The sequence below is a fragment of the Callospermophilus lateralis genome, chromosome 18 (assembly GCF_048772815.1).
Source record: "Callospermophilus lateralis isolate mCalLat2 chromosome 18, mCalLat2.hap1, whole genome shotgun sequence".
NCBI lineage: Eukaryota > Metazoa > Chordata > Mammalia > Rodentia > Sciuridae > Callospermophilus > Callospermophilus lateralis.
The window spans coordinates 5,484,356-5,510,220 of NC_135322.1; the positions used below are offsets into that span (position 1 = coordinate 5,484,356).

A 25,865-nucleotide genomic window follows, 5' to 3' on the forward strand; every position below is an offset into this window, starting at 1 on the left:
CCTCGTTCCTGGGCTTGCTGTGTGCTTCCCCTCCACTCGCCCTCCCCTCTGTGCCTACTCGCAGAGCCCGGGACCTCCACCTCCACCCTGCTGCAGCTGCTGCCCCTGCTGGGGGCCAGTGGGGGGTGCAGGGAGAGAATCTATGGGGGCTGCGCAGCCAACACCCTCTTTTCTCCAAAGGATCCCTGGCTCAGGGTCCCAGATACCTGCTGGAGGTGCGAGAGTGGGGGATGTGCAGGGGGGTCTCTGTCCCCATGCCCTGCAGGTCTCCTAGCCTGGCATCTTCAAGCACTACCTCTGCACTGGCTACTGGTTTTGTGCAGGGGCTGGTACAAACCAGGACTCTCCAGGAGCCACGAACAACCCAGTGGGCCGAGCATAGGAGGAGACCCAGGGAAGATCCCACCCACTCCTGACCTGCAGCCCAGCAGGGACACTGGGGACACACAGAGGAGCCAGGGTGGTTCATACCACCTCGGGTGGAGAAGGGGTACACTGTGAAGTACAGTTACCATCTCTCTGTGCTTGTGATGGGGAAGGAAGGAGATCATCTGGGGGGACCCGAGGTCCCCCGTGGAGGACTGGGGTGGGATCCTCTGCTCCTCATCCTGTGGGAGACCATGGGGTGCAGATGGTGGGGATGACAGGCCTGGGGCAGACCACTTTGGGGTCCCTACCAGGGCTTGGGGCTCTGTCTCCTGCCAAGCTCTGAAACAATCCCCTGATATCCACACCCCGGGATCCTGGAATCTGGCTACCCCAGGAACAATACCTGTGCAGTGCCATGGGCCTGTAGGAGGGGGACACCCCAACCTTCTCATGGATCAGAGTGACCCTCACTTCTCCACCGGGCCTGAGGATGCTCCGCTCCCCAGAGCTCACCCTCACACCAGGGCCACTCGACCACGGCCCCCACCTCACCTGTTATGTGTCCTCCCTGGAGCTGGCGGGTGGTGAAGACAACTGTCAGGTTCAATGTGTCCTGTGAGTGCCAGGCCAGGATGCCCAGGTCCCTGCGGGCAGGGCTGTCTGGGAAAGGGGAGCCAGGGCCTGGGATACGGCGGGGGACTCTTCCTGGAGGCATGGCTGGGCCCTGTGACCTTCTGATGACCACCCAACACACTGCAGGTGGTCAGTTACTGCTCCCTGTCCCAGATGCCCCACAGAACCTGTCCGCTCGTGTTCCGGGCAGCGGCACAGCTAGGCGGGGCCTGCTCCCTTGGAGCCCTGTGACCTCCTCGCTGACAGTCCTTCCCACCTCCAGGGCTGGCTCTGGGCCGACTTCTCCCTCCTCCCGCTTCCTGTGGCTCTCTCTTCCCCTCTTTCCTGCCACTTCTTGACCTTGCCGTCTCAGTCTCCCAGAAGAAGCCTAATACATGAGCTCCACAGTTGGGCCTGGGTCTCTGTCTGCTCTCTGCATGACCCTGCCCCCAAGCCCTCATAAATCTCTGTCCAGGGCAGCTTGTGCTGTGCACTCCCTGATCTCCCTGGGGAGCCCCTGAGTCGATACCCTGGGAATCTCTTTGCGACATCTGTCTTACCAAACAGTCCCCATCAGTCAGGCAGTTCTGCAAACCTGACTTCTAAGAAATGTCTCAAGCTGTTCCTTCCTCCATCCGCATGGCCGCCGCCCGCCTAGGCTTGGGCGTCTCTGCTGGACTTGTGCCAGCCTTTTCTCTGGCCTGCTAGCCCCTTGTTTGCCCCTCTCCAAGTGGCCACAATTTGGACCCCACAGGGATCTCTCTCTAACCCACAAAGGACACTGTTTCTTCCCTTGGATCCCTCCATGGCTCCCAGTGGCCCTCAGGAAAAGGGTCAATGACACCACCTATCTTGGTATCACCCCCGCCAGACCTGCATGGGTTAGCTGCTCTCCGCGGATTTGCACTTCAACGTCCTCTCCTGCCCACCACGCCCCTGTCTTTTTTTTTTTTTTTTAGTCCTGGGGATTGAGCCCAGGGCACTTAACCACCGAGGCACATCCCCAGCCCTTTATATCTTTTATTTAGAGTCGGGGTCTTGCTGAGTTGCCCAGGCTGGCCTTCAACACGTGATCCTCCTGAGCAGCCCATGCACCCTCCTGCCCAGCTTCCTCTGCTGTCTTGCTGGGGCCCCTCCCCCTGCCCAGATCTGCACATGGCCTCCTCACCCCTCTCACCCGGGGGGTCTTCTCCCTGCTTGCCCCCACAGTGCTGGCGCAGAGGGGCTGCCTTCCATTCCTGCCTCCAGGGGAGCCAAAGGACTCAGCCCTGCCCTTTCTCTCTCCGTCTCCTAGTCCCAGGGGTCCTGGGCAATGCCACCACACTGAGAGCCAGGAGGGCCAGTCCCTGCACTTGGTCTGTGATGCTGACAGTGACCCCCCTGCACACTGAGCTGGACCCAGGGAGGCCTCACCCCGAGCCCCTCTCAGCCCTTGGATCCTGAGGTCCTGAACTGCCCCAGGAGGTCATAGGCGATGAGTCCACCTGCTGTGCTCAGCATGCCCCGGGCTCCCCCACATCTCCCTGAGCCTGGCTGTGCAGGGTCAGCATAAGCAGGAGACCTGCATTCAGAGATGGGGCACGGCCAGGGTCTGAGGTGGGGACCTAGGAGCCTCCGGCCTCTGTGCCCCTCCCTGTCGGAAGCCATTCTCACACGTGACTGGGTGACTCCCGGTTAGGGTCTGAGGCGCTCTGGCTGTGTTGGAGCTTTCCCGGCCCTCTCCTGATGAGAGAACCTGTCCGTGTGGGGGTGTAACTGACCACTGACCCCGGAGGCCCAATCACTGACCCTGACCTTGGAGTGCGGCCCCCCTTCAACCTTCATTGGATGGAATTATCCCCTGAATTTCTTGCTCCCCAATAAAAGGCTACTCCCTGGCGTGCTCGCTCTCTCTCTCTCCTGCTAGCCCTGAGTAATCCTTGCTGCCCTGCCGGGCGGTTAGAGGAGGGAACCAGAGAGGGGAGCCGTCTCGGACCTGGTCATAGAAAAAAGGTAACTGAGTCTGTGTGTTTATTTCGATCTCGCTAGCTAACTTTTATGCCAAGAACCTCATTAATGAAACCATTGCGCTGGACGCGTGGTAGAATTGGCGCCCACGAGGGGGGCATTCTAGATTAGCTAGATTGAGTGGGAGCGCGCTATAAAGATAAAGAAAAAAGTAAAAGATAAAGGAAGTGGTGACAATTTGGGTCACAAAAGGAAGTGGTGACAATTTGGGTCACAAAAGTACCTTAAGATATTGAAGGAAAGAGACGTTAAATTAATTAAAATGGGAAATTCAACTTCTACGGATAAGGAAATGTATCTGACTATTTTAGACAGTATAATTAATCAGAAAGGAAAACAGATAAAGAAAGCTCAGTTATTACAATTCTTAGAGATTGTAGGTAAATATTGTCCTTGGTTTTGTGAACAAAAGTCTCCAAATTTACTTACTTGGGAGAAATTAGGAAGAAAGTTACAAAAGGTCTGTCTTTCAAATGAATTACCTGGAGGCATAGATAATATTCAGAGAACCTGGACGGCCTTGGAAGTTTGTCTTTTTGAATATATGGGCCAGAATTCGTGGCCCCCTGAAGACCTGCTAAAAGGCATTCAACGGGCCATCAAGTCTATTCAAATGGAAAATCCGCCTGAGGCTACGTTAATTCCTTTTCCTTTAAGCCGCTTAAAAACGAAGGCGCTAGGGGCCAGGCCCAAAGTTAAAAATGTAAATTTAAACTTGCAAAATCAGGTTACTCGGCAGGGAGATTATGGAGAGCAACATCAGAAAGGAGATACCTCCGAGGTCCTAGAGAGCCCTCCAAGGGAGGTAGACAATCTTCCTGGAGAGGAAAATCCGGAAGAGATTCCTAGAGGGGCTCAGAGTTCCTCTCAGCCACGTGACTTAGAAGCCCAAATTCAAAATGGCGATAGCGCAGAATCCGACCTTGTCTCAGAGTCAGAGGGAGAAGAATCAGATGTTGAAATTCGGGATTTACAGCGAAATTTCGACAGGCTTCGTTTAACACCGCCTGCCCAGGCTACTCAAATTCGGCCCATACCCGCTAAAAGAACAAAGTTTAACAGGTACGCTGGATTAACGATGACCTTTCTTACCCCATTCCAGCGAGGTATTAAGAAGGCTCAGGAATTGGGGGAGGATACTAGTGGCTTTCAACTTTTTCCCGTTTTTGAGCAAGTTAATGAGCAAGATCAGAGAGTTAGAGTTCATGCTGTAATTCCTTTTAAAACCATTAAGGAACTAAAAAGTGCATGTGAGACGTACGGTCCAAATTCGCCTTTCGTACAGAGTCTGATAGATAATATTTGCTCCCAGCCCCTTCCTCCTAGCGACTGGATTTCTGTAGCCAGATCCTGTCTGAGCGGGGGAGATTTCTTGCTCTGGAGAACTTATTGGACTGATTTTTGTACTGAACAGGCAGAACTGAATAGGAAACGTAATATAGAAACACCAGTCGAAATGTTTTTAGGGACAGGTGAATTTGCTGACTTAGAAAGGCAGTTAAATTATGACTTTGTAATATACAATCAAATAACTGATTGTGCAAAGCGTGCCTGGAGACAAATAGTCTCTAAGGACCAATCCAATTTAGTCCTTACCAAAATCAGGCAAGGTGCCAATGAACATTATTCAGATTTTGTAGCCCGATTGTACCAGGCTGCAAACAGGTCGATCGGAGATCCAGGAGCCAGTGAATTCATAGTCAGACAACTAGCATTTGAAAACGCAAATAAGTACTGTCAAGATATTCTCCGGCCGCACCGTAAGAAAGGCACAGTTTCTGAGTTCATTCGCTTGTGTTCTGATGTGGACTCTACACATTTACAGACTGTAGCTTTAGCCGCAGCCCTAAAAGAAACCTTAAAGCCACAGGATTTAGGGCGAAAACCCCGCGGAAAATGTTACGTTTGTGGGAAAAACAATCATTTTGCGCGGGAGTGTCGCATGCGCAAGTTCAGGACTCCATCTACTGGCGATAATAGATATTACAGGACTCGATCCCACATGGCGGATCCAGATGGCGCGGATCAGCCCGCCTTCTCGCCATCATTTCCTCCTAGCGGGAGGACAAAAAACTTCCGGTCGGCCCCTCCCCGGGCCGAGCAACAATACGGGGAATTCGAGGAGAGGTCGCACAGTGTGACGTCACTGGCGCCGACCAGGACAGCCCGCGATTTTTTCCGGAGGGATTTTTACCAGAACGTAGATCGCAGACAGTTTTCTTAGGGCCTTCAAGGACAATTGAATTGAGTCCTGAATCAGGACCAGAACAAATCCCTACTGGGATTTTCGGGCCGCTTCCTGATAATACTATAGGTTTAATTTTGGGACGTAATAATTTAAAGGGAGCCATTGAGGTAGTACCTGGTGTGATAGATTCAGATTTTAAAGGACAATTAAAGGTTACTGTAAGATCCAATTATGCCCTAAGGCTCACTCCAAGAGATACATTTGCCCAATTAATTTTATTGCCCTGTGATGCAGGGAGACACCTGCCGGTAGGTTCAGCTTCTAAGCCGCCGGACAGAGTATACTGGTCACAGTTAGTACGACAAGAGCGTCCTTTATTAGAACTTAAAATTAATAATAAAAAATTCCTCGGAATAATTGACACAGGGGCTGATATCTCTATTCTTTCCAGTAGATTTTGGCCAAGAAACTGGCCTTTACACGTAGCGCCAGCTAACCTAGAGGGCATAGGGCAGATTTCACAGCCCGCTCAAAGTGCCAACTATCTCCATTGGAAAGATTCCGATGGGAACAGTGGAGTATTCAAGCCTTATGTGTTAGAGACTTTACCAGCTAATCTATGGGGAAGAGATATTTTAACCAAAATGGGATTATTATTAGTTACTCCTAACTCTATGAGATCAGTTGAGGAAGTTAGTCAGAGATATTTTCCTGGAGATGATAGGGAGACCCTTCAGGAAGAGTATCTGTTTACAAACCAGTCTCCACAACAAAGATTAGTAAATGCTCCAAGCCAAAATTTTTATTAGGGGCCCTGAGTACTTCCCCAATCCCTAAGACAGCAAAAAAAAAAAAAAAATCACTTGGCTCACAGAGGAGCCTATATGGATTTCTCAGTGGCCCATCTCAGGGGAAAAGCTTAAAATAATTCATAGGTTAGTTGAGGAACAACTTCAGGCTGGTCATATAGAACCAACGCTTAGTCCTTGGAACACACCTATTTTTGTTATTAAGAAAAAGTCAGGAAATTGGAGATTGCTACAGGATTTAAGGGCAATAAATCATGCAATTCAGCCTATGGGATCCTTACAGCCAGGACTTCCCTCTCCCACAGTCATTCCTTTAGATTATAGCTTGATGGTAATAGATTTAAAAGACTGTTTTTTCTCTATAAGGTTACATCCTGGAGATTGTGAGAGATTTGCTTTCACTGTCCCAACAGTTAATTTTAAGGAACCTGTTAAAAGATATTGCTGGAAAGTACTCCCACAGGGAATGCGTAATAGTCCTACTCTGTACCAAAAATACGTAGACCAGGCGATAGATCCCATAAGAAGTAGCTTTCCTGATGCATATATTATTCATTTTATGGATGATATATTATTGGCTCATGCTAATCCAGAGGTACTTTCAGAAATTTTTACTCAGTTAGAGACTTCGCTTACAGCAGTGGGTTTATGCATAGCTCCTCAAAAAATTCAAAAAGTGTCACCTTTTCAATATCTAGGTCAGATAATTCAAGGACATACAATCCGTCCTCAAAATCTTCAGATAAGAATTAAGGAGTTACATACCCTTAATGATTTTCAAAAGCTATTAGGAGATATTAATTGGCTGAGGCCATCCTTAAAACTAACTACTTCTGAGTTAAGTCCTTTATTTCAGATATTACAAGGAAATCCTTCTCCAACCTCTCCACGTCAGCTAACTTTAGAGGCTAAAACAGCTTTAAGGAAAGTTGAAAATGCAATTAAAAATGCACAGCTTACTAGAGTTGATCCTAAGGAAATGGTGTATTTATTAATATTTCCAACTGAACATACACCAACAGGAGCCATATGGCAAAAATTAGGAGTTATTGAGTGGATTTATTTATCCCACTCCCCTCAAAAAACATTAATTCCTTTTCATGATTCTATAGCTCAATTAGTAATTAAGGGTAGAACTAGGATTTTACAATTAATTGGATCTGAACCTGATATCATAATTATTCCATTTTCTGTTCAACAGATTAATTGGCTTTTTCAAACTTCTAGCCCATGGCAAATAGCTTTTGCTGATTTTCCTGGCCAGATAGACAGTCACTATCCTCGTGATAAGATTATACAATTTGCATCATTAACGTCACTTATTTTTCCAAAGATTGTACGTGCCCATCCTATAGATGAAGCCTTATCAGTGTTCACTGATGGATCAAGTTCAGGTAAAGCAGGATTTTATAGTCGTGTTCACACAGAGGTAATACAAACTTCTTATACTTCTGCCCAAAGAGCAGAGCTTCAAGCTCTGATTTGTGCCTTAACTTACTTTGCAAATGAGCCTATTAACATTTATTCTGACAGCTTATATGCAGTCGGAGTTACTAAAAATATTGAAACTTCAGTTATTGGGTATACTTCATCACAAGAGTTATTTAAATTATTTCATAATTTACAAAAGGCAGTGCTAATGCGAAAATATCCATGTTTCATAGGACATATACGAGTTCATACTAATCTTCCAGGACCTTTAGCTTCAGGTAATAACAAAATTGACAGACTCGTAGCTTTTTGTCAACAGATGTCTTCATATGACTGTGCACTAGCTTCCCATTCCTTGCATCATCAAAATGCTTCTAGCTTACGTAAAAAATTTAATATTACTAGAGAACAAGCTCGTCAGATTGTAAGCCAATGCCCTAAGTGTGTTATTCACACTCCATCTCTGCCATCAGGGGTAAATCCCCGTGGATTAAAACCAAATCAAATCTGGCAAATGGACGTAACTCATATTCCTCAATTTGGTAAGCAGTGTTATGTGCATGTCATAGTGGACACTTATTCTAGATTTATTTTTGCCACAGCACGTACTAAGGAAAATTCTCAAAATGTAATTTCTCATTGCCTAGCAGCTTTTTCTGTTTTAGGATGCCCTATGCAGATTAAAACAGATAATGCTCCAGCTTATGTGAGCTCTTCTTTTCAACAATTTTGTCAAGAGTTTAAAATTAATCATAAAACAGGAATTCCTTATAACCCCCAAGGTCAAGCCATTGTAGAACGAGCTCATTTATCTATTAAACTTCAATTACAAAAATTAAAAAGGGGGGATAAGCTTATGACTCCCCAAAATAGCCTTAATCATGCCTTGTTTGTTTTAAATTTTTTAAACTGTGACGCAGAAGGTCACACTGCTGCTGAGAGACAAATGTCTCCCTCAGTAACAGGCCCTTTAGGCAGAGTTTTGTGGAAAGATTTACAGACCGGTCAGTGGAAGGGCCCAGACCCGGTGATTATATGGGGCAGAGGGCATGCTTGTATTTTCCCAGAAAATTCTTCTCGTCCTATTTGGGTGCCTGAACGTGCTATCAGACATGGAAGAGATAGAACCCAGATTGAAGCGACTGAGGATCGAACCAGAGGAGCCCCCATCCAGAAGGAGGAGATATCGGAAAAGGATGAAGAAAGACCAGACTGACCCAGCCAAAAAGCTGATTTCATGGGAAGACGTGAAGAAGCTAACAACCCAGGCTTCCCCAATACTTCGAGACCTAGGAGAAAACAGGACCCCAATGATGATGGTAGCAACAGTAATTGCCCTACTGGGCTGTCAGGTAAAGGGGGATCAAGTAGACACTTACTGGACGTATTTCCCAGATCCACCCCTGGTACACCCAGCTGTGTGGACTGGAGAATCTATTCCAGTATTTACTAATGACTCATTCATGATGGGAGGATTTACAGATACTCATATTACTCCCAATCATGTGACTAGATTTAATTATTCTGGCTATAGTGCCCAATTACCCTTGTGTTGGTCCCACGATAAACATGCTGGCTGTCTGAAAGTATCATTCGAAGAAAAGACAGCGATTGGTAGACCTAGACTGACAAATAATTCTATTTATGGAGATTTAAAACCTAATACTAGATCAGTAATTAAGATGGGACTTTCCCATAATAAGCCAGTCATTTCTGCAAAACCTCCACAGATACACCACTGTCCAAATAGTTCTACAATTGAGATTGGCACCTTTCCTAAATGGATGGATTGTATAAATCCCTTTCCTGTACAACATAAGGTGTCTAAAGATAGTGGGTATATTTTAGACTGGTCTCCAAATATTGATAAGAGACAATTACGAAGAAATTCTGCTATGACACCTGCAGGATTTGTTAGTAATATTTTGACTTATAGTAAAGGTGGTGTTCAAAAGGATATTTGGCGTTTAATTGCTGCCTCAGAATTCTTACATTTTACAGACAGACCCTTACCAAGATTTATTGGCAAGAACTGTAAAGAGGGATCTTGCTATGGCTTACGAGCTTGTGTCCAATCTCCTTATGTTTTAATTATTGGAAATGTAAAAGTTAAATGGATAGATGACAGATATATTGTTACTTGTAATAAATGTAACCTAACCAATTGTATTACTAGGTATAATGGAGGAAAAGGAGTGCTGATACTTCATCAGCCCTCTTTTGTTTTATTACCTGCTAATATTTCAGAGCCATGGTATGCTGATGCTGGTTTACAAGTCTTACAGCAAATTCATGCCCAGCTGGCAAGACCTAAACGTGCTATTGGAGTTATAATTGTTGGTGTTTTGGCGCTAGTCTCTTTTATTGCATCAACTGTCTCTGTGTCTCTGACATTGTCTCAAAATATTCAGCATGCAAAATTTCTTAATAATTTAGCTCAAAATACTTCCAAGGCTCTGCGTAATCAAGTAAATATTGATGAAAAGATTGAAACTAAATTAAACGCCTTAGAGGCAACTGTTATTGACATAGGTAATGAACTTTCAGCCTTAAAATTTAAAGAAAGGCTTAAATGTCATGCTAATTATAAGTATGTGTGTGTTACAGCTGCCAAGTACAATGCTTCTCTCTGGGATTGGGAAAAGGTTAAAAACCATTTGTTAGGTATTTGGCAAAATAGTAATAATAGCTTGGATATTCTGGAACTTCATCACCATATCCAAGACATTCAAAATAATAGAGCTGATTTTTCAGATCCTTCTTCTTTGGCTAACCAAATATTGAAGGAGTTAAATGGATTCAACCCTGGAAATATTCTCAAACACTCGGCCTGGTACATTATTGGATTATTCTCTTTGCTGCTAATTCTTTATTGCGTTGTAATTGTAGGATGGCGAGTCTTCAAAACAAGAATGCAGAAACTCCAGAGAGTGAACCGCCGCCTCATTTTTGCGAAAAGAAAGGGGGAATATGTCGGAAGCCATTCTCACACGTGACTGGGTGACTCCCGGTTAGGGTCTGAGGCGCTCTGGCTGTGTTGGAGCTTTCCCGGCCCTCTCCTGATGAGAGAACCTGTCCGTGTGGGGGTGTAACTGACCACTGACCCCGGAGGCCCAATCACTGACCCTGACCTTGGAGTGCGGCCCCCCTTCAACCTTCATTGGATGGAATTATCCCCTGAATTTCTTGCTCCCCAATAAAAGGCTACTCCCTGGCGTGCTCGCTCTCTCTCTCTCCTGCTAGCCCTGAGTAATCCTTGCTGCCCTGCCGGGCGGTTAGAGGAGGGAACCAGAGAGGGGAGCCGTCTCGGACCTGGTCATAGAAAAAAGGTAACTGAGTCTGTGTGTTTATTTCGATCTCGCTAGCTAACTTTTATGCCAAGAACCTCATTAATGAAACCATTGCGCTGGCCGCGTGGTAGACCTCCCATCTTCCTTCCCCAGATACCTCCTCCTCCTGCCCCCAAATCTCCAGGGAGCAGCAAGGCTCCTGGCTTCTAATCCTCACCCTGCTCAGGGGGCCCGCCAGGCGGCTGGCTTCCTTTTAACCTACAGCCTCACCTGGATCCACTACACCAGGTGAGCAACACGCCTCACGCTATCCTGGAGTTTCAGCCCTGGATCCCTGATGGTTCCCCCTGTCTCCACCTGTCTCCACCTGTCTCCACCTGTCTCCCCCTGTCTCCCCCTGTCTCCCCCTGTCTCCACCTGTCTCCCCCTGTCTCCACCTGTCTCCCCCTGTCTCCCCCTGTCTCCACCTGTCTCCACCTGTCTCCCCCTGTCTCCCCCTGTCTCCACCTGTCTCCCCCTGTCTCTACCTGTCTCCACCTGTCTCCACCTGTCTCCTCCCAGAGCAAACCCTCCACATCCCAGTCTCTGTCTCACAACGGTTTCCCACAGGTGCCGGGGTTCCCAGGGAAGCAGAGCTGTGGAGCCCCGATGGGTGCAGAGAATCCCGAGACACCCCTGCCCAGTTCTGTGCAGCACAGCGCTCACCTGTGACTTGGCCCTGTGTCCTCTCGGAAGACAGCCTCTCCTAACCACACTTCAGGCCACAGGAATCCCCTTAATGGTTCTGAGGGAAGGGCTGGGGTGTAGCTCAGAGGCAGAGCACCAGCCTCGTGTGGGTGAGGGCCTGGTTCGATCCCCAGCACTGCCGAAGTACAATAAAGAAACGGGGGGAGGGGGGAGTTTTTAGTTTTTTTTAGATGGGTTTTTAATAAATAACATATGGGTTTTTATAGTCCACATATAATTTTGCTACTGTATACTTTGATGTGGTTTTGATAAGCCCATGATTCAAGTCCACATTTTTATGAATTCCATAATATATCATTTTTATTTTTAACCATCAAGTTTTAAATAGTAATTTAGAGAATAAAAATAAACTTTTATGTTTGTCTGTCCACATAGCTGCTCCTCATTCACTGGGCACACCCAGACGTCTCTAACAGGTCGATTCCCTTTTGCCCAAAGGTCTTGTGTTATTTCTTATAGCGCAGGTATGCCGCGACGGGTGCCCTCCGCTGTCGTTTCACAGCGAACGTGTTCACTTACATTTGCTATGGAAAGACATTTTTATTGGAATTTAAGTCCATATGGAATACTAGGCTAGCAGGTTTTCCATTCATACCTTGAATTCTTTTGATTGCCGAGAGGAGGAGGTGATGTCCCCCAACATGAGGGCTGTCCCAGGAGAAGACGCCTGATTTGCCTCTGAGAAGATCCAGAGGGACCCAGGGATCAGAGTGAAGGTGGAGGGGGTTGTAACTAGTTGAACTATGACACCCCCAAACTCACACATTGAGGTCTTAGCCCCCAAAACCTCAGAATGTGACTCTATTTGGAGACAGGGTCTTCAGGCAGGTGATTCAGTTAAAATGAGGTCACTAGGGTGGGCCTTGTCCAGTACGACTGGTGTCTTTGTAAAACAAGACGAGGTCACAGACACTCAGCACCACATGAGGACCCAGGGAGAAAATCCACCTACAGGCCAAGGAGAGAGGCCGCAGAAGAGGCCAGCCCTGCCCACACCCTGGGCTCGGACTGCCAACCCCAGACGTGAGGAAACAGATGTCCACCGTCTCAGCCCTCCACCTGTGGTACAGCCACCCTTGGTATCCAAGGGAGGTGGGATCCAGCGCCACCCTAACATAACACAACCTGAATGATGTTGTAGGTGTCCTACTCTATTGTTTAGGGAATAATGACAGGGACAAGAAATCAGTACATACTCAGGATAGACACAAAGGTTTCTAGTACTTTCTTTCAGGGATCGGTTGAATCCATGGATGTGGAACCTGTATCCAAGGGAGGATGGAATATACTAGGTTGCAGCAGCTTGAGCAGACTAATCCAGTGGCCGTCAGAACAGAAACAGGCACAGGCAGGGACACCAAAGGTCACCTTCTCCAGGAGACTCGTCCTGACTTCCCTCCACCAGAAAGAAATGACCACACCCTCTCCAGGGTCCCTCCATGCAGGCTGGCCCCTGCACTCCCTGCATTCTGAGAACCCTCAGTGCTTTTCTGTTCTTAAGAATCTTCATCTACAGCTGGACACTGCAGTACATACCTGTAATCTCAGTTGCTGGGGAGGCTGAGGTAGGAGGATGGCAAGTTTGAGGCCAGCCTCAGTAACTTAGTGAGACCTTGTTTCAGAAAAAATAAATAAAAAGGGCTGGGAATGTAAGTCACTGGTAGAGCACTCCTGGGTTCAATTTCCAGTATAGAAGAAGAAGGAGGAGGAGGAGGAAGAGGGGCAGGAGGAGAAGAAGAATAATTTGTGTTTACCAAACCCTTGTGGGGTTTTCCCGTGTGTCCCCACATGCAGCACAGTGTCTGGCATGAGGTGCATGGCGGCTGGGTGGATGAGCTCGGGTCTCTGGGTGGCCCAAACAGGGGGACCAGATAACACCCAGAGTGGTCTTTCCACTGGCTCAACCCGAGCCCCCTAGGTTGCCCAACACTCCCAGCATGGGCCCAGGTCTAGGCCTGGAGCTCAAGTGCCAACAGGGATTACAAGCACGGTGACAACTTTCTAACAGAAGAGGAAGAGGAGATGGGGAAGTGGACAGAAGCCTAGTGGGGGCGGGTGGGCAGTGGTCACCAGGGAGAATGAGGGGTGGGACCGAGATCAGTCCAGGGTTGCAAGATTCAAAAAACCAAAAAAGCAAGACATCTAGTCAAATCTGAATTTCAGGTAAACCCCTGCTCCCACCTCCCCCCCAAAAAAAACGTATAAGTAGATGAATTCTTATATCAAAAAATTATATATATTTTTTTCTTTCTTTCTTTTTTTTTTTTTTTTTTCTGATCGGAAAGTTAATTTACCAGGTGTCTGTCTTGTCTGGCGGGACCAGCCCCTCCTTGCCTGCACCCGCCGCCCCCCGGACCCCAGAACAGCTGCTCACCATGCACTTTCACTTCTGCTTGCTCAGTGACCCAGGGCCGGCGGGGGCGCCCCCACTTCCCCACCCACAGCCAGACCCCAGGTCAGACGCGGCCCTGCCCTTCCCCACCTAGAGGTGGCCGGGAGACCCCGCAGGCTTCAGGCAGTCAGAGCCCCGCCCCAGGTGGAGAGGAGGGGCCAGGTGGGCGGGGGCCGGGGAGAGCGAGTCTGCGCTGCTCTAGTGATGGGCTGCAGTCCCTGGGCTGGCTTCCGCCAGAGCTTCCCCTTCTGCCCTCCCTGATCAGCACAGCACGAGGGGAGAAGGAGCCTCTAGCAGGTCCCAGTGCCTCCCAAGGCCGAGATGCTACTCCTGCCGCCACTGCTGTCCTTGTTGTTGGGTGGTGAGTGGCAGGGGACCTGAGGGAACCAGCCGGGGCCAGGACTGGGGTTGCAGGTTGAGCCTCTGTCTCCCCTCAGGGTCCCAGGCTCAGCTAGAGAAGTACTGGCTGCGGGTGCAGGAGTCCGCATCGGTGCAGGAGGGCCTGTGCGTGCTCGTGTCCTGCTCCTTCTCCTATCCCAAGGAAGACCCCTGGATTGACTCTCAGCCGGCTTATGGATACTGGTTCAAAGAAGGGACCAACACGAACAATGGGGATCCAGTGGCCACGAACAACCCACATCGAAGGGTGCAATCTAGGACCCAAGACCGATTCCAGCTCATGGGGGACCCCAACAGGGATGACTGTTCCCTGATGATCAAAGACGCACAGTGGCGGGACAGGGCGGCCTACTTCTTCCGCGTGGAGAGAGGACCCCTAGTGAAATTTAATTTCCAGAAAAAGTTCTCTCTGGAAGTGACAGGTATGAGATGTGGTGGGGACCCCTTGCCTTTCATGCTAGGGATGAACTGCGGGCGATGGCCCCAGGACCTGAGCTGGGTGGGCTCTCAGGGACACACTCCAGACAACTAGGATTGGCCCCCTCTCTCCAGACCTAACTCAGAAGCCAGACATCTTCATTCCCGAGACCCTGGAGCCCCGGAAGCCTGTGAGCGTTCTCTGTGTGTTTAACCAAGCCTTTGAGCAATGCCCGGCCCCTTCTTTCTCCTGGACCACGGCCGCCATCCCCTCCCAAAGAACAAGGCCACCAACTTCCCACTCCTCCGTGCTCAGCCTCACCCCACAGCCCCAGGACCACGGCACTACGCTTACCTGTCGGGTGGACTTCGGCAGACAAGGCCTCAGCACACACAGGACCGTCCAACTGAGTGTGGCCTGTGAGTGTGAATTTGCACGCTTTGGGGTCAGGTGGAGAAGCCTGCAGCTCCATGGTCTAAAGAGTCCACAGAGAGCAAGGTGCAGTGTCCCAGGTGTTGCCTGGGAAGGGCTGGGGCCTTTGGTGGCCCTTGGTCACTTGTCCTTGTGGGAATGGTCACACTCTCTCTTCCAAGGGAGTCCTTTCTTGTTGTGAGGAGCAAACCCCCCCTGAAGTCAGCTCCCACTCTTGTTGCAGATGCCCCTCAAGAGCCTGTCATCCGAGTTCTCCACAACAATGCCTCCGGTACTGAGGGCCCCCGGGCTGGCTGGGTCAGTCCTCTCTGGGAGGGGCCGAGGCTTGGCGGGAGGGGAGGTCTTTCTGCAGCGCTTCTCTGTCTGTCCCTCTCCAGCCCCAGTGGCCCAGGGAAACTTCTCACATCTGGAAGTCCAGAAAGGCCAGTTCCTGCGGCTCCTCTGTGCTGCTGACAGCCTTCCCCCGGCTACTCTGAGCTGGGTCCTGGAGGACAGAGTCATCTCCTGGTCCTCCCCCTTTGGCCCCAGAACCCTGGAGCTGGAGCTGCCCGTGGTGAAGCCTGGAGATTCGGGGCTCTACACCTGCCGAGCAGAGAACAGGCTGGGCTCCCAACAGGGCACCCTGGACCTCTCTGTGCAGTGTGAGTGAGACCAGAAGGTCCTGGGTCTGGAAGGGGAGTGGAGGAGGGGCAGGGGCCATGACAGGGTCCCAGAGCTCTGGGGGGTCTAGAACCCCAGGACCCTGGCCACAGGCTTCTGTCCTGCTAGACCACTGGGCAGTCAGTGTGGGGACCCAGCTCGTGATTCTGCCCTCCCACCACCTCAGTCTCCTGGGCTGGATCCTCTGCCCAGAGGGAAGCCCCAGCCCACCTGGAGCTGGTTCCTGTCTCCATTGCAGATCTTCCAGAGGACCTGAGGGTGACGGTTTCCCAAGAAAACAGAACAGGTAGGAAGGGCAGAGAGGAAGCAGGGCCTCTGGGTGCCCCATTGCGGGCCCAGGTGACGGGGCCACAGGTCAGTTCTGCCTCTTCCCTTCCCTAGTCATGGAAGTCATCAGGAATGGCACGTCCTTCCCAATCCTGGAGGGCCAAAGCCTGCGCCTGGTCTGTGTCACCCACAGCAACCCCCCAGCCAGGCTGAGCTGGACCTGGGGGACCCGGATCCTGAGCCCTGAGTGGCTTTCAGATGCTGGGGTCCTGGAGCTGCCCCGGGTGCAGACAGAGCATGGAGGAGAATTCACCTGCCATGCCCGCAGCCCGCTGGGCTCCCAGCACCTCTCCCTGAGCCTCTCTGTGCACTGTGAGTGCGGGAGGGGAGGGAGGGCACGCCTGGGGTCCGGATGAGGTGGCATCTGCTGACCCTACTGGGTTTGGGACGAGGTGGCATCTGCTGACCCTTCTCCTCGCTCCTCAGACCCCCCAAGGCTGCTGGGACCCTCCTGTTCCTGGGAGGCCCAGGCTCTGCTCTGCAGCTGCTCCTCCCGAGCCTGGCCGGCCCCCTCCCTGCACTGGCGGCTGGGGGAGGGGCTGCTGGAGGGGAACAGCAGCAATACCTCCCTCAGCGTCACCTCCAGCTCCACGGGGCCCTGGGCCAACAGCTCCCTGAGCCTCTACGGGGTGCTCAGCTCCCACCTCAGGCTGAGCTGTGAGGCCCAGAACGCCCACGGCACCCAGAGCGCCACCGTCCTGCTGCTGCCAGGTCAGGGGGAGGTGGCTGGGTGGGGCAGGCGCAGGGTCCCGCGGTGGGCGCAGGAGCTGGGGAGCTGGGAGGACCCGGGGACAGTGAGCGGCCGGCCTTCTCCTTGTGTAGAGGAGGCGTCTGTCCCCACCGCGTTCTCCCGCGGAGTGTTTCTGGGAATCGGTGTCACGACGGTCCTCTCCCTCTGCATCATCCTGGCCATGTGAGTGGGAGCAGGAGCGCCCGGGCCTGGGGCTGGGGAAGGGCAGGGGCAACAGCAGGGTCAGGCCAGGGTCGCTTCCCACAGCGTGAAGACTCTGAGGAATGCGCCGCCCCGGGCGGAGGCGAGGCCCAAGGTGTCCCGCGGCAGCACCATCCTGGAGTACATCAACGTGGTCCCCAAGGCCGCCCGCCGGGTGAGTGGCCACGCTGCTGCCCATCGTTTCTATCTCTGGTCAGGCGTCCCCCTCTTGTCCTGCCCACGTCCTTCCCTGTCCTGCCCCTGCCGTTGCCTTGTAGACTTCAGGGTGGACAAAGAATCAAGTGTGGAGTTCAAATTCACCTCGCCAGCCTTCATTTCTGTGGCTTCTTCCTTGCACTCCACAGCCACACCCCTTTCACGGCATCTCCACCCTGATGCCTGGTGGGCATCTCACACCTAGCCTGCCCCAAACCAGCTTCTGACCACTCTCCATATTGCCTCCCCCTCCATCCCCACCTTAGCCAACACCACACCTGCCCAGCGGAGTCCAAAGCCCCAGAACCATCTTCCCGCCTCTCTGCACTCCCCACAACCAACCCGGCAGCAAGTCCCCTCAATACACACCCCCACCACTCCCCCCCCACACTGCTGCAGCCCATGCACTGACTCCTTCCCCAGCCACCACAGCCACCGTCTGCAGGCCCACTCTGCGCACTCTGCCCCATCCTATGACATCCTGCAAGCAGTACGCCCATCCCACGGAATACTACTCAGCACCTAGAGGAACTTGCTTCTGAAGCACACAACAAGTTGGACAGGTCTTAGGGACAAAAAAAAAAAAAAAAAATTGTGAAAAAGGCCAGTCTCATTCAATATCCATCCCATTGTCAAATTGATGAGATTACAGAGGTGGAGAACAGGGGAGGAATAGGGCTGGGCCCTGAGCAGGACTCGGAAGGACAGCAAGAGGAGTGCGCTGGTGACTGCAGTCCTGGGTCTCCGCTGCAGCAGTCCTGCGGGCCTACCTGTGTGTACTAGTCTGTGGAGCTGCCAGAACAAAGAACTCGGGAACAGGCAGCTTAAGCAACACAAATCTGTTCTGTCACACTTCTGGCCGTTGGAAGTCCCTGATAAATTCAGGCAGGGCTGGTCTCTCCTGAGGACCCTCCTTGGCTTGTTCAGCCGTCTCCTCCCTGGGTCTTTCCCTGGTCTTTCCTCCATGTGCATTTGTGATCCGCAGTCTTACGGGACTAGGGCCCATTCACTCCACCTCATGTTACCTTAATTACCTCTTTAAAGACCCTGTCTCCAAACACAGTCACATACTGAGATATTAGGAATCAGGCCTTCAGCATATGAACGTGGAGAAGACTCCGCGCAGCCCACAGCACCAGCCAGGCGATACCATCACACAGAACCCTCCACACACATTGTACCACAGTCAGCTTCCTCGTCTGGAAGCTGCCCCACAAACTCTGCAAGATGTAACCACAGGAAAACCAGGCGAAGGGCCTGTGGGACCTCCCTGTGCAACTTCCTCTGACTCTATAATATGTAAGATATAAATTTAAATAAATCCATAAATCAAAATATCTCACTTTCCAAGCGACTTCCAGCCAGACTTTGAGTAAATCCAAAGACCTCCCCAGGTGTGCAAGGCCCTTGCTGACCTGGCTCCCCACCTGTCTCTCCAGACTCACCTGCTTTACCCACGGGGCTTGCTCTTCCTCACACTCGGATGCCACTCTCTGCCCAGCCCTCCAGACCTATCATGTTGTCACAAGTGGCAGGGCTCCTCCCCTTTGTGGCCGAGTAAGATCACTGTATCTGCCATGTGTGCTCTACCTGTTCATCCATCCAGGGACTCCCAGGTCGACCCCTTTCTCAGCCACCGGTGAATACAGCAGGCGTGTCTTTGGGATGGTGCTTCCTCTTCCTGGACACCCTAATAGTGACCCCACCTTCCTTTCCACTGTCTTCTCCCTCTGCTTGAATTTCTCATGAATTCATTATCTCACTTTTGCTTGTTTAGTGTTTTTTCTGACCTCCAAGATGGAATGCGGGCTCAGCAGGGCAGGATGCTGCATCACTCCCAGACCTGACCCCTTCCTCGTCAGCACCTGGCACGAGGTAGGCCTCAGTATTTGTTGTTGTCTTTTCAGGCTCAGGATCGGAAGGCCACACCAAGCAGTCCTTCTTGGACCCCCTCTCCAGGCACTCACTCCCCAGAACCAAAGAAGAATCCAGAAGAGGTGTATTCTGTTCCCCTCGGTTGCCCAAAGCCCAGATCGTCCACCCAAGCTCTGGACCCCAAGAATGACCCCGAGGAGCTCCACTATGCTACTCTCACCTTCCCGGGCCACAGACCGTGGGCCACCCAGATGCCCAAAGACACCCACACAGATTACGAGGAAATCAAGTTCCACTGAGGGCTGTTGGGCTTTAGGGTTAGGACCTCAACCGGGGAGAAAGGCAGGCAATAAAGAGGCTCAAGGAACAGGGTCCTAAGTCTCTTATTTCAAGAAAATCCTCCCAGATAAGTGGCCCCATCCCAGGCCCAGGCTGTTGGAAACAGCTTAACAAATCTGTCCCCACTGGCCTTCTCTGAATACAGTGTTTAGAGAAGCAAACTCGACGTTTCTCATATATGCAGGACTATCCTGGCTGAGCACTTCAATCTCACAGACTCTGACAGGTGGGGCCTCTGGAGGTAGCTGCTGTGACTTGGTCATGGTTTGAGTGTGTGTCCTTCAAGGGCACGTGCACTGGATGCTGGGTCTCCAGTGTGGCCCTGTTGAGGGGTGGAAGCTGAAGGAGGCGGGGCCCAGGGGAGGGTGGCTAGCCTTGGAAGGGATTGATGCCTACCTCTCAGAGTAGCTTTGCTCTCAAGAGACGAGTTTGTGAGCCCAGCTTTCTCCACTCTCTGGCTTCCAGTCTTGCCACATGACCTGCTTCTTTCACTTCCACCATGGTGCCAGCCGCCATGTTGGGATGTAGCCACAGGGCCTTTACCAAAGCTAAGAGGTGCCCGGGACTCCACCCTCAAACCTCCAGAACATCACATTGTAAGCCAATCACTTATAGCTGTATCCTTCAGTAAAAAATGTGTAAGACAGAGAGTATCTTTGTTTGAAGAGAGGTCAACTAGCTTGTCTGAAGCCACACAGAAGCTAAGAGCAGAACCCAGAGTCCAGTTCATGGCTCTGACTCCAAATCCACAGCTTTCCCCGCTGTTTCACTATCTCTCCTGCAGGGGGCGCTCCTGAGTGAAAAGCAGCCCAGAGGGCCCCAGGCCAGACACCTCTAAAGTCAACAGGGTCAAGATGCTCAACAGCTGGGAAAGGGTTACAAAAGAAGACATCTAATTTCAAAAATCAACCACTTAGGAGGTGAAAAAAGCTGGTCGGGGATTCACTGACATTTCCAAGTTTAGGTAGAGGAATGATGTCGGTAAGCAATCTTTCTCTTGGGTCAGAGCAGAGAATAGCAGATCACGTTCAAAGATAACATCCACTTCAGCCCGATCCTCTCAAACCCAGAGCTATGAATTTGTGAAAATTTGTATAATAGTGGTTAACATATATTGAGCGCTTATTATCTTCCAAATGCTGCTGTTCAGTGCTTATATTGTCCAATTTAATATTTGCAAAAAAACGTTAAAGGGATTTTTGACCAAAGAACAGGAAAATCTCCCTTTATCTTACCAAGCCCCAACTGTGTCTTTTTATTTAAAAAGAAAAAGAAAAGGGTCAGAACTTTAAGACTTAAATAGGTATTTGTCCAGAATCTGTTTTGAAACCTCTTAATTTGTCTACCTAACATAATATTTGATAGATACCAGTATTTTTTTTTGACACTCGTTTCTTAGCAATTACTAAAAAGAGTTTGTTATCTAATTGTGTATCTTTCTAAAGACTCACCACCCACCCACTCTTAAGGAGGCGGGGGGGGGGGGCGGGGGGGCATAACCCTGGCCAGCCCCACAGACAGAGCTTATCACTGCTTCCTCCCTAGAAGAGGTGACCAGACAGCCTTGTGACTGATAGTCCATGATTGACAGTCATGTGGGCAGTCCTGTGCTCAGCCACACTCCACCTCATCAGAGGCACGAAGAGGCAGGTTCTAATATAAGCAATATATTTACTAATATTAACATTACAAAGAAGTTAATGTGTAAAAATTCTTATGACATAGAACCACAAGAAAATTGAGGAACTCATAATTTTATTCAGTAGTCATAGCTCATTCAAAAAGACTCTCTTAGCCCTTGGTGGTATGGACCTAGAATCCCTGCAACTTGGGAGGTTAAGGCAGGAGGATTACAGGTTTGAGGCTAGCTTCAGCAATTTAGTGAAGTCCTAATAAACTTAGATGCTATCTCAAAATTAAAAAAAAAAAAAAAAAAAAACAGAAAGGGCTGGAAATGTGGCTCAGAGGTTCAATCCCCAGTAAATTTAAGAAAAAAAAAAAAAAAAAACTTCTTGGTGGTTCCAAGATCTACTAAGGACAGTTTAATAAACCAGGCTGGTTCCCAGGTGAGGAGCTTCACAATGGGTTTTCCAAGAGCTCTTCTGTGCATATATTCTTATTTCTCTGTCTTCCAGGGGAGTGTACTGAGGCCTGAGAGATGATAGGCCATTAGTAAAGTTTATCCTAGAAAATCTGAGCCTAGAGCCCAGGTTCTTAAAGTTGACACTGTGTTGGTCTCCTCTGAATCGTTGTCCAGAAAGTTCCTGTTACAGTGGTGTGCTAGCCAGGTACAGTGGCACACACGTGTGATCTCAGCAACTTGGGAGGCTCAGGCAGGAAGATCAAAAGTTCAAAGCTAACCTCAGCAAATTAGCAAGGCCCTAAGCAAATTAGCGAGACCATAACCAAATTAGCTACAAGGACTGCAGTTGACCCCCAGAAGCCAGTGCGTGTAGGGTAACAGCATTACAGAAGCATCCTGTGGGGTCAACCCCACAATCACCTCATTTTATAGATGAGATTAAAGAGGGACAAGGTTTGGCTTAAGGTCGTACAGCTAAACAGCAGACTTGGGGTCCACCTCAGATAGCCCTTCCAGTGGATGATCATTGCAGGCTGAGCAGTTCCCTTTAACTAAGCTTAGAGTCAGGTGGGTGCTAGAGGGTCGTGAGAAAAAGGAGAACAAGCCACAAAAAGGAGGAGAGATTCTGTTCTCTATCTACCACCGAATCCTGCCATGACAGCAATCCTTGACCATCTGTTTGACCTTGGAAATTACAAGACTGTGTTGCTAGCACAAGTTTGGCCAAGGGTCAGTAACTTCAACATATGTGTGTGTTAAGCTCCTGACTTGTGCAATAACGGCTTGGGACTTGGAGGGAGGGTGGCATTTGGCCAACACTCATGGGGAAAGGCAATGTTGTGTACATGAGGGAAAAAACAATACTAGGCTTGGAGTCAGAAGACCCAGCTTGGACTTTGGGAACTGCCAGATACTCTCTTGAACCAATTAATCAAGATCATTAGCTCTAGGAAATATAAGGATAAAACAATTCTGCTTCGCTAATCACTGATTGGATCACGCTGTGAAAACTTTTTCTCATCCCTTAACGATGTCTTAGACATTATATAACTCCCTAGTCACATTCTGATTATTAAAACTCTGCCTGAGGCAGGCATAGTGGCACATACCTAAAACACCAATGATTCAGGAGGCTGAGGCAGGAGGATCACAAGTTTGAGGCCACCTCAACAACTTAGCTGGGCCCTGAGCAACTTATCAAAATCCTGTCTGAAAATAAAAAATATAAAGTGCTGGGGATGTGGCTCAGTGGTTAAGCAGCTTTGGGGTCAATCCCCAGTACCAAAAAATAAAATACAACTCAGCCTAATCTTAAATCTTAACCCCCAAATTGAGTTTAAATCCCATCACCTCACCTCTCCTCCTTGCCTGGTGTAGGTTCCAACTGGCACCTGACCCCAGGAGATGACAGGTAGAACTTTGGCTCTAAGATCCTTTTTTGCCATTCCCACTTTATGATCTTGTTTCTCCAAGGTATTAGGGTCCAAAAGAGGGACAACTAATGGGACAAGTGACTTTTAGCCTAACTGGTCACAGCAGTGGTCTCTGATGGCCAAAGCTGTGATCTGTGTCTAAAGCCAGCTGGCCCTCTGCAGGGTGGGTCTACAAAACTCTGGTTCTCATGGACAAAAGCATAAGGACTTGGGCAGACCCAGTGAGGTTTCGTAATTCCTCCGTCTTTTGACATGAGAGTAGTGGTCTCCACCTCCTTCCAGGCCTTCCCCAGTTCTACTGCTGGAAGATGACGCATGGCTTCTTGAAACCTTTTTGGTGAGATTCTCTCTAGAGACCTGAAGCTTGGTGCCCACTCAACCCGCTATACACTGCCTGTGTCTCCCCCAAATTTTGTGTTGAAAATCTAGCCCCTAATGTAGGGGCTGGGTGTGGTGGCACACACCTGTAATCCCATGCTTGGGAGGCTTAGGCAGAAGGATTGCTAGTTGGAGGCCTACGTCATAGCATCTTAGTGAGCCCTAAGCAACTTAGTGAGAACCTGTTTCAAAAAGGGCTGGAGATGTGGCTCAGTGGTTAAGCACCCCTGAGTTCAATCACCAGTACTCCTCCCCCCAAAAAAAAGAAAGAAAAAGAAAATAATCCTAACCCTTAATGATGCAGACTTTGAAGGTAATCAGGTCCTGAGGGTGGAGCCTTCGTGAATGGGATCAGTGTCCTCTTAAAAGAAACCCCAGAGTGCTTTCCCCTTTCACCATGCGAGGTCACAGAAGGCAACATCTGTGACCTAGGAAGTGGGACCACATCACACATCGGGCCTGCCTGCATCTTGATTTGGGCTTCCAGCCACCAGCACTAAGAAATTTCTGTCATTCGTGAGTCACCCAGATGGTGGTGTTCTGTCAAAATGGACTGACAACCTCTGAAGCAGGAAAACTTAGTCAGCCAACTCCTTTCCCACTCTAGGAGAGCTGAACAGAACATCTGCAACCCTCAAGGTGGACCTGGGGAGGCCGCGAAGACCCTCCCCAGTGCAGACTCTGCCCTGCACCAACAGCCTCCAGCTCTAGAGGGCGCCATGGCTACTTCTGTTTCAGACCTCTCTATCTGACTGCCCTCAGCACCTCACCAGGTCCAAACCAGCCTCCTCCTGCACCACCAACGACCTGCAAAGCACAAAGCACCCCACTCCGCCATCTCCCCCAGACCCCCATACTCCAACTTTTAGGGACAACTTTGACTTGTCCCTCACTCCCCACTCCAACAATCTCAGCTGTTTTTTGTCCTAAATATCAAGTGGGGCTGCCTCCTCTACCTTCCCTGTGACTACTGATTTTGATATCCACATTCTGCCACTTGGAGTGAGCCTGTGTGTAAGTGGATGTTAAAAAGCATAGGTGCCCACGTGCCACTGACAGGTTGCACACTGAGAAAGAGCTTCAGGCTGGGCCTGGTAAATACTCTGTCGTGTTCTCGAATCAACAACACTGAAACAAGTGTTATTAGCTAGCCCCACAGTGAAACTAAAGCTCAGAGAGGCTCAATAACTTGCCCTAGGTGACACAGCTTTCCAGGGGTAAAGTCAGGCTGTGAGATCACTCAACATACCAGTTGAATTTCATGCCCATGATTTTAACACATCCTTGCACTCCCTCTCATTATTGTTGATTTCTAAATTGTCTTGACCTTCCAAACTGACATACAGATATTTTTCTAAATAGCTAACCAATTGTGATTGTCCCTCTGCTTAAAATTTTCTACAGGCTCCCCACTGCCTAACAGAACACAGTTGAAGCCCGGCTTAACCCCAATAATGGAGACCCTGCATCAGCTGGTCCTATCTACCTTTTGGTCTATGTTTCCATCACTCCTCTGATGAACCTTCAGACATATCATTTCTTCTTTTTCTTTGCAGTGCTGGGGACCAGACCCAGGGCCTCATGCATGCTAGGCAAGAGCTCTGCCACTGAGCTACACCCCAATCCCAGACATATATTTTTAATTTCCTGAATTTGCACATATTATTTCTTGTGCTTGGAATAACCTTTGTCTGCCTTGGAAATTCCTACATCCTACAAGACCAGCTCAAATATTGGCCTAGTCAAAATGAATTTATGGTGCCAGACATCATGGCGCACTCCCATAATACCAGAGATTTGGGAGACGGGATGAAAGGATCAGAAGTTTAAGGCCAGCCTGGGCAACTTGGCAAGACCCTGTCTCAAAGTAAAAAAAAAGGGCTGGGGATAAAGCTCAGGACTAGAGGGCTTGCCTAGCACAGGCAAAGCCCTTAGTGGAATTTCCAGTATCAAAAGAGAGAGGGAGAGAGAGAATTTATAATGAAAAAAAAAATCACAACAGAACATGGTTGCCAGTGAGGGGGGTTGGCAGGAAATGACTGGGGAGAGGGAACTTCCTGGTGATAGCAATGCTCAACATCTTGACAGGAAAGCATGTACATAGGGGGGCTCGTCAGATGATGTACATGTGTTGGGAGGTGATGAGTCAGGAAAGCTCCCCGCAGGAATGAGATTGGGACATCTATAAAAGAGGCCCCAGAGAACTGCCTAAGCCTCTGCTAGAGAAGGCGAAGGCACCAGGAAGCAAACCTTCCCCAGACGTGGAATCCACCATCACCTTCGTCTGGATTTCTGAGCCTCCAGAACCGTGGGAAACACTTCTGTTTACAGAGGACTCCGCTGATGGTACTTTTGTTACGACCAAAACAACAGAAGCTGACCACCACTCCTCGTGGTCTGCGCGATTCCCAGGTGCTCGGAGGAGGCTGGGACTAGACAGAGCGGGGAGGGGGGTGGAGAACTCCCAGGACAAAGCCCGAAGGTGACCCCTGCATCTTGACAGAGCCGGGAGGGGGGCTGCGAGGTGAG

General features: G+C 49.8%; 1 protein-coding gene and 1 long non-coding RNA gene across 2 annotated transcripts; both read left to right on the plus strand.

Annotated features, from left to right (window-relative positions):
- Window positions 1-3,873: 3,873 nt before the first annotated feature.
- On the plus strand, window positions 3,874-10,729 carry LOC143638216 (uncharacterized). Its single transcript, XR_013154569.1, has 3 exons — window positions 3,874-4,050; window positions 8,484-8,768; window positions 10,306-10,729. It is a non-coding gene; the product is annotated as an uncharacterized LOC143638216 (long non-coding RNA).
- Window positions 10,730-14,121: 3,392 nt separating this feature from the next.
- On the plus strand, window positions 14,122-19,402 carry Siglec10 (sialic acid binding Ig like lectin 10). Its single transcript, XM_076839458.2, has 11 exons — window positions 14,122-14,206; window positions 14,283-14,666; window positions 14,797-15,081; window positions 15,318-15,365; window positions 15,472-15,735; window positions 15,993-16,040; window positions 16,136-16,393; window positions 16,508-16,792; window positions 16,904-16,994; window positions 17,079-17,187; window positions 19,136-19,402. Exons 1-11 carry the CDS (start codon window positions 14,167-14,169, stop codon window positions 19,400-19,402), a joined length of 2,079 nt encoding a protein of 692 aa, XP_076695573.2. The 5' UTR covers window positions 14,122-14,166.
- The last annotated feature ends 6,463 nt before the right edge of the window (window positions 19,403-25,865 follow it).

Bases quoted from the DNA above. Each gene is read 5' to 3' on its own strand.
- Siglec10 (XM_076839458.2), top strand. From the start codon at position 14,167: ATGCTACTCCTGCCGCCACTGCTGTCCTTGTTGTTGGGTG. The intron at 16,995-17,078 runs GTGAGTGGGAGC...CGCTTCCCACAG, and splicing joins CTCTGCATCATCCTGGCCAT to CGTGAAGACTCTGAGGAATG. The intron at 17,188-19,135 runs GTGAGTGGCCAC...TTGTCTTTTCAG, and splicing joins TCCCCAAGGCCGCCCGCCGG to GCTCAGGATCGGAAGGCCAC.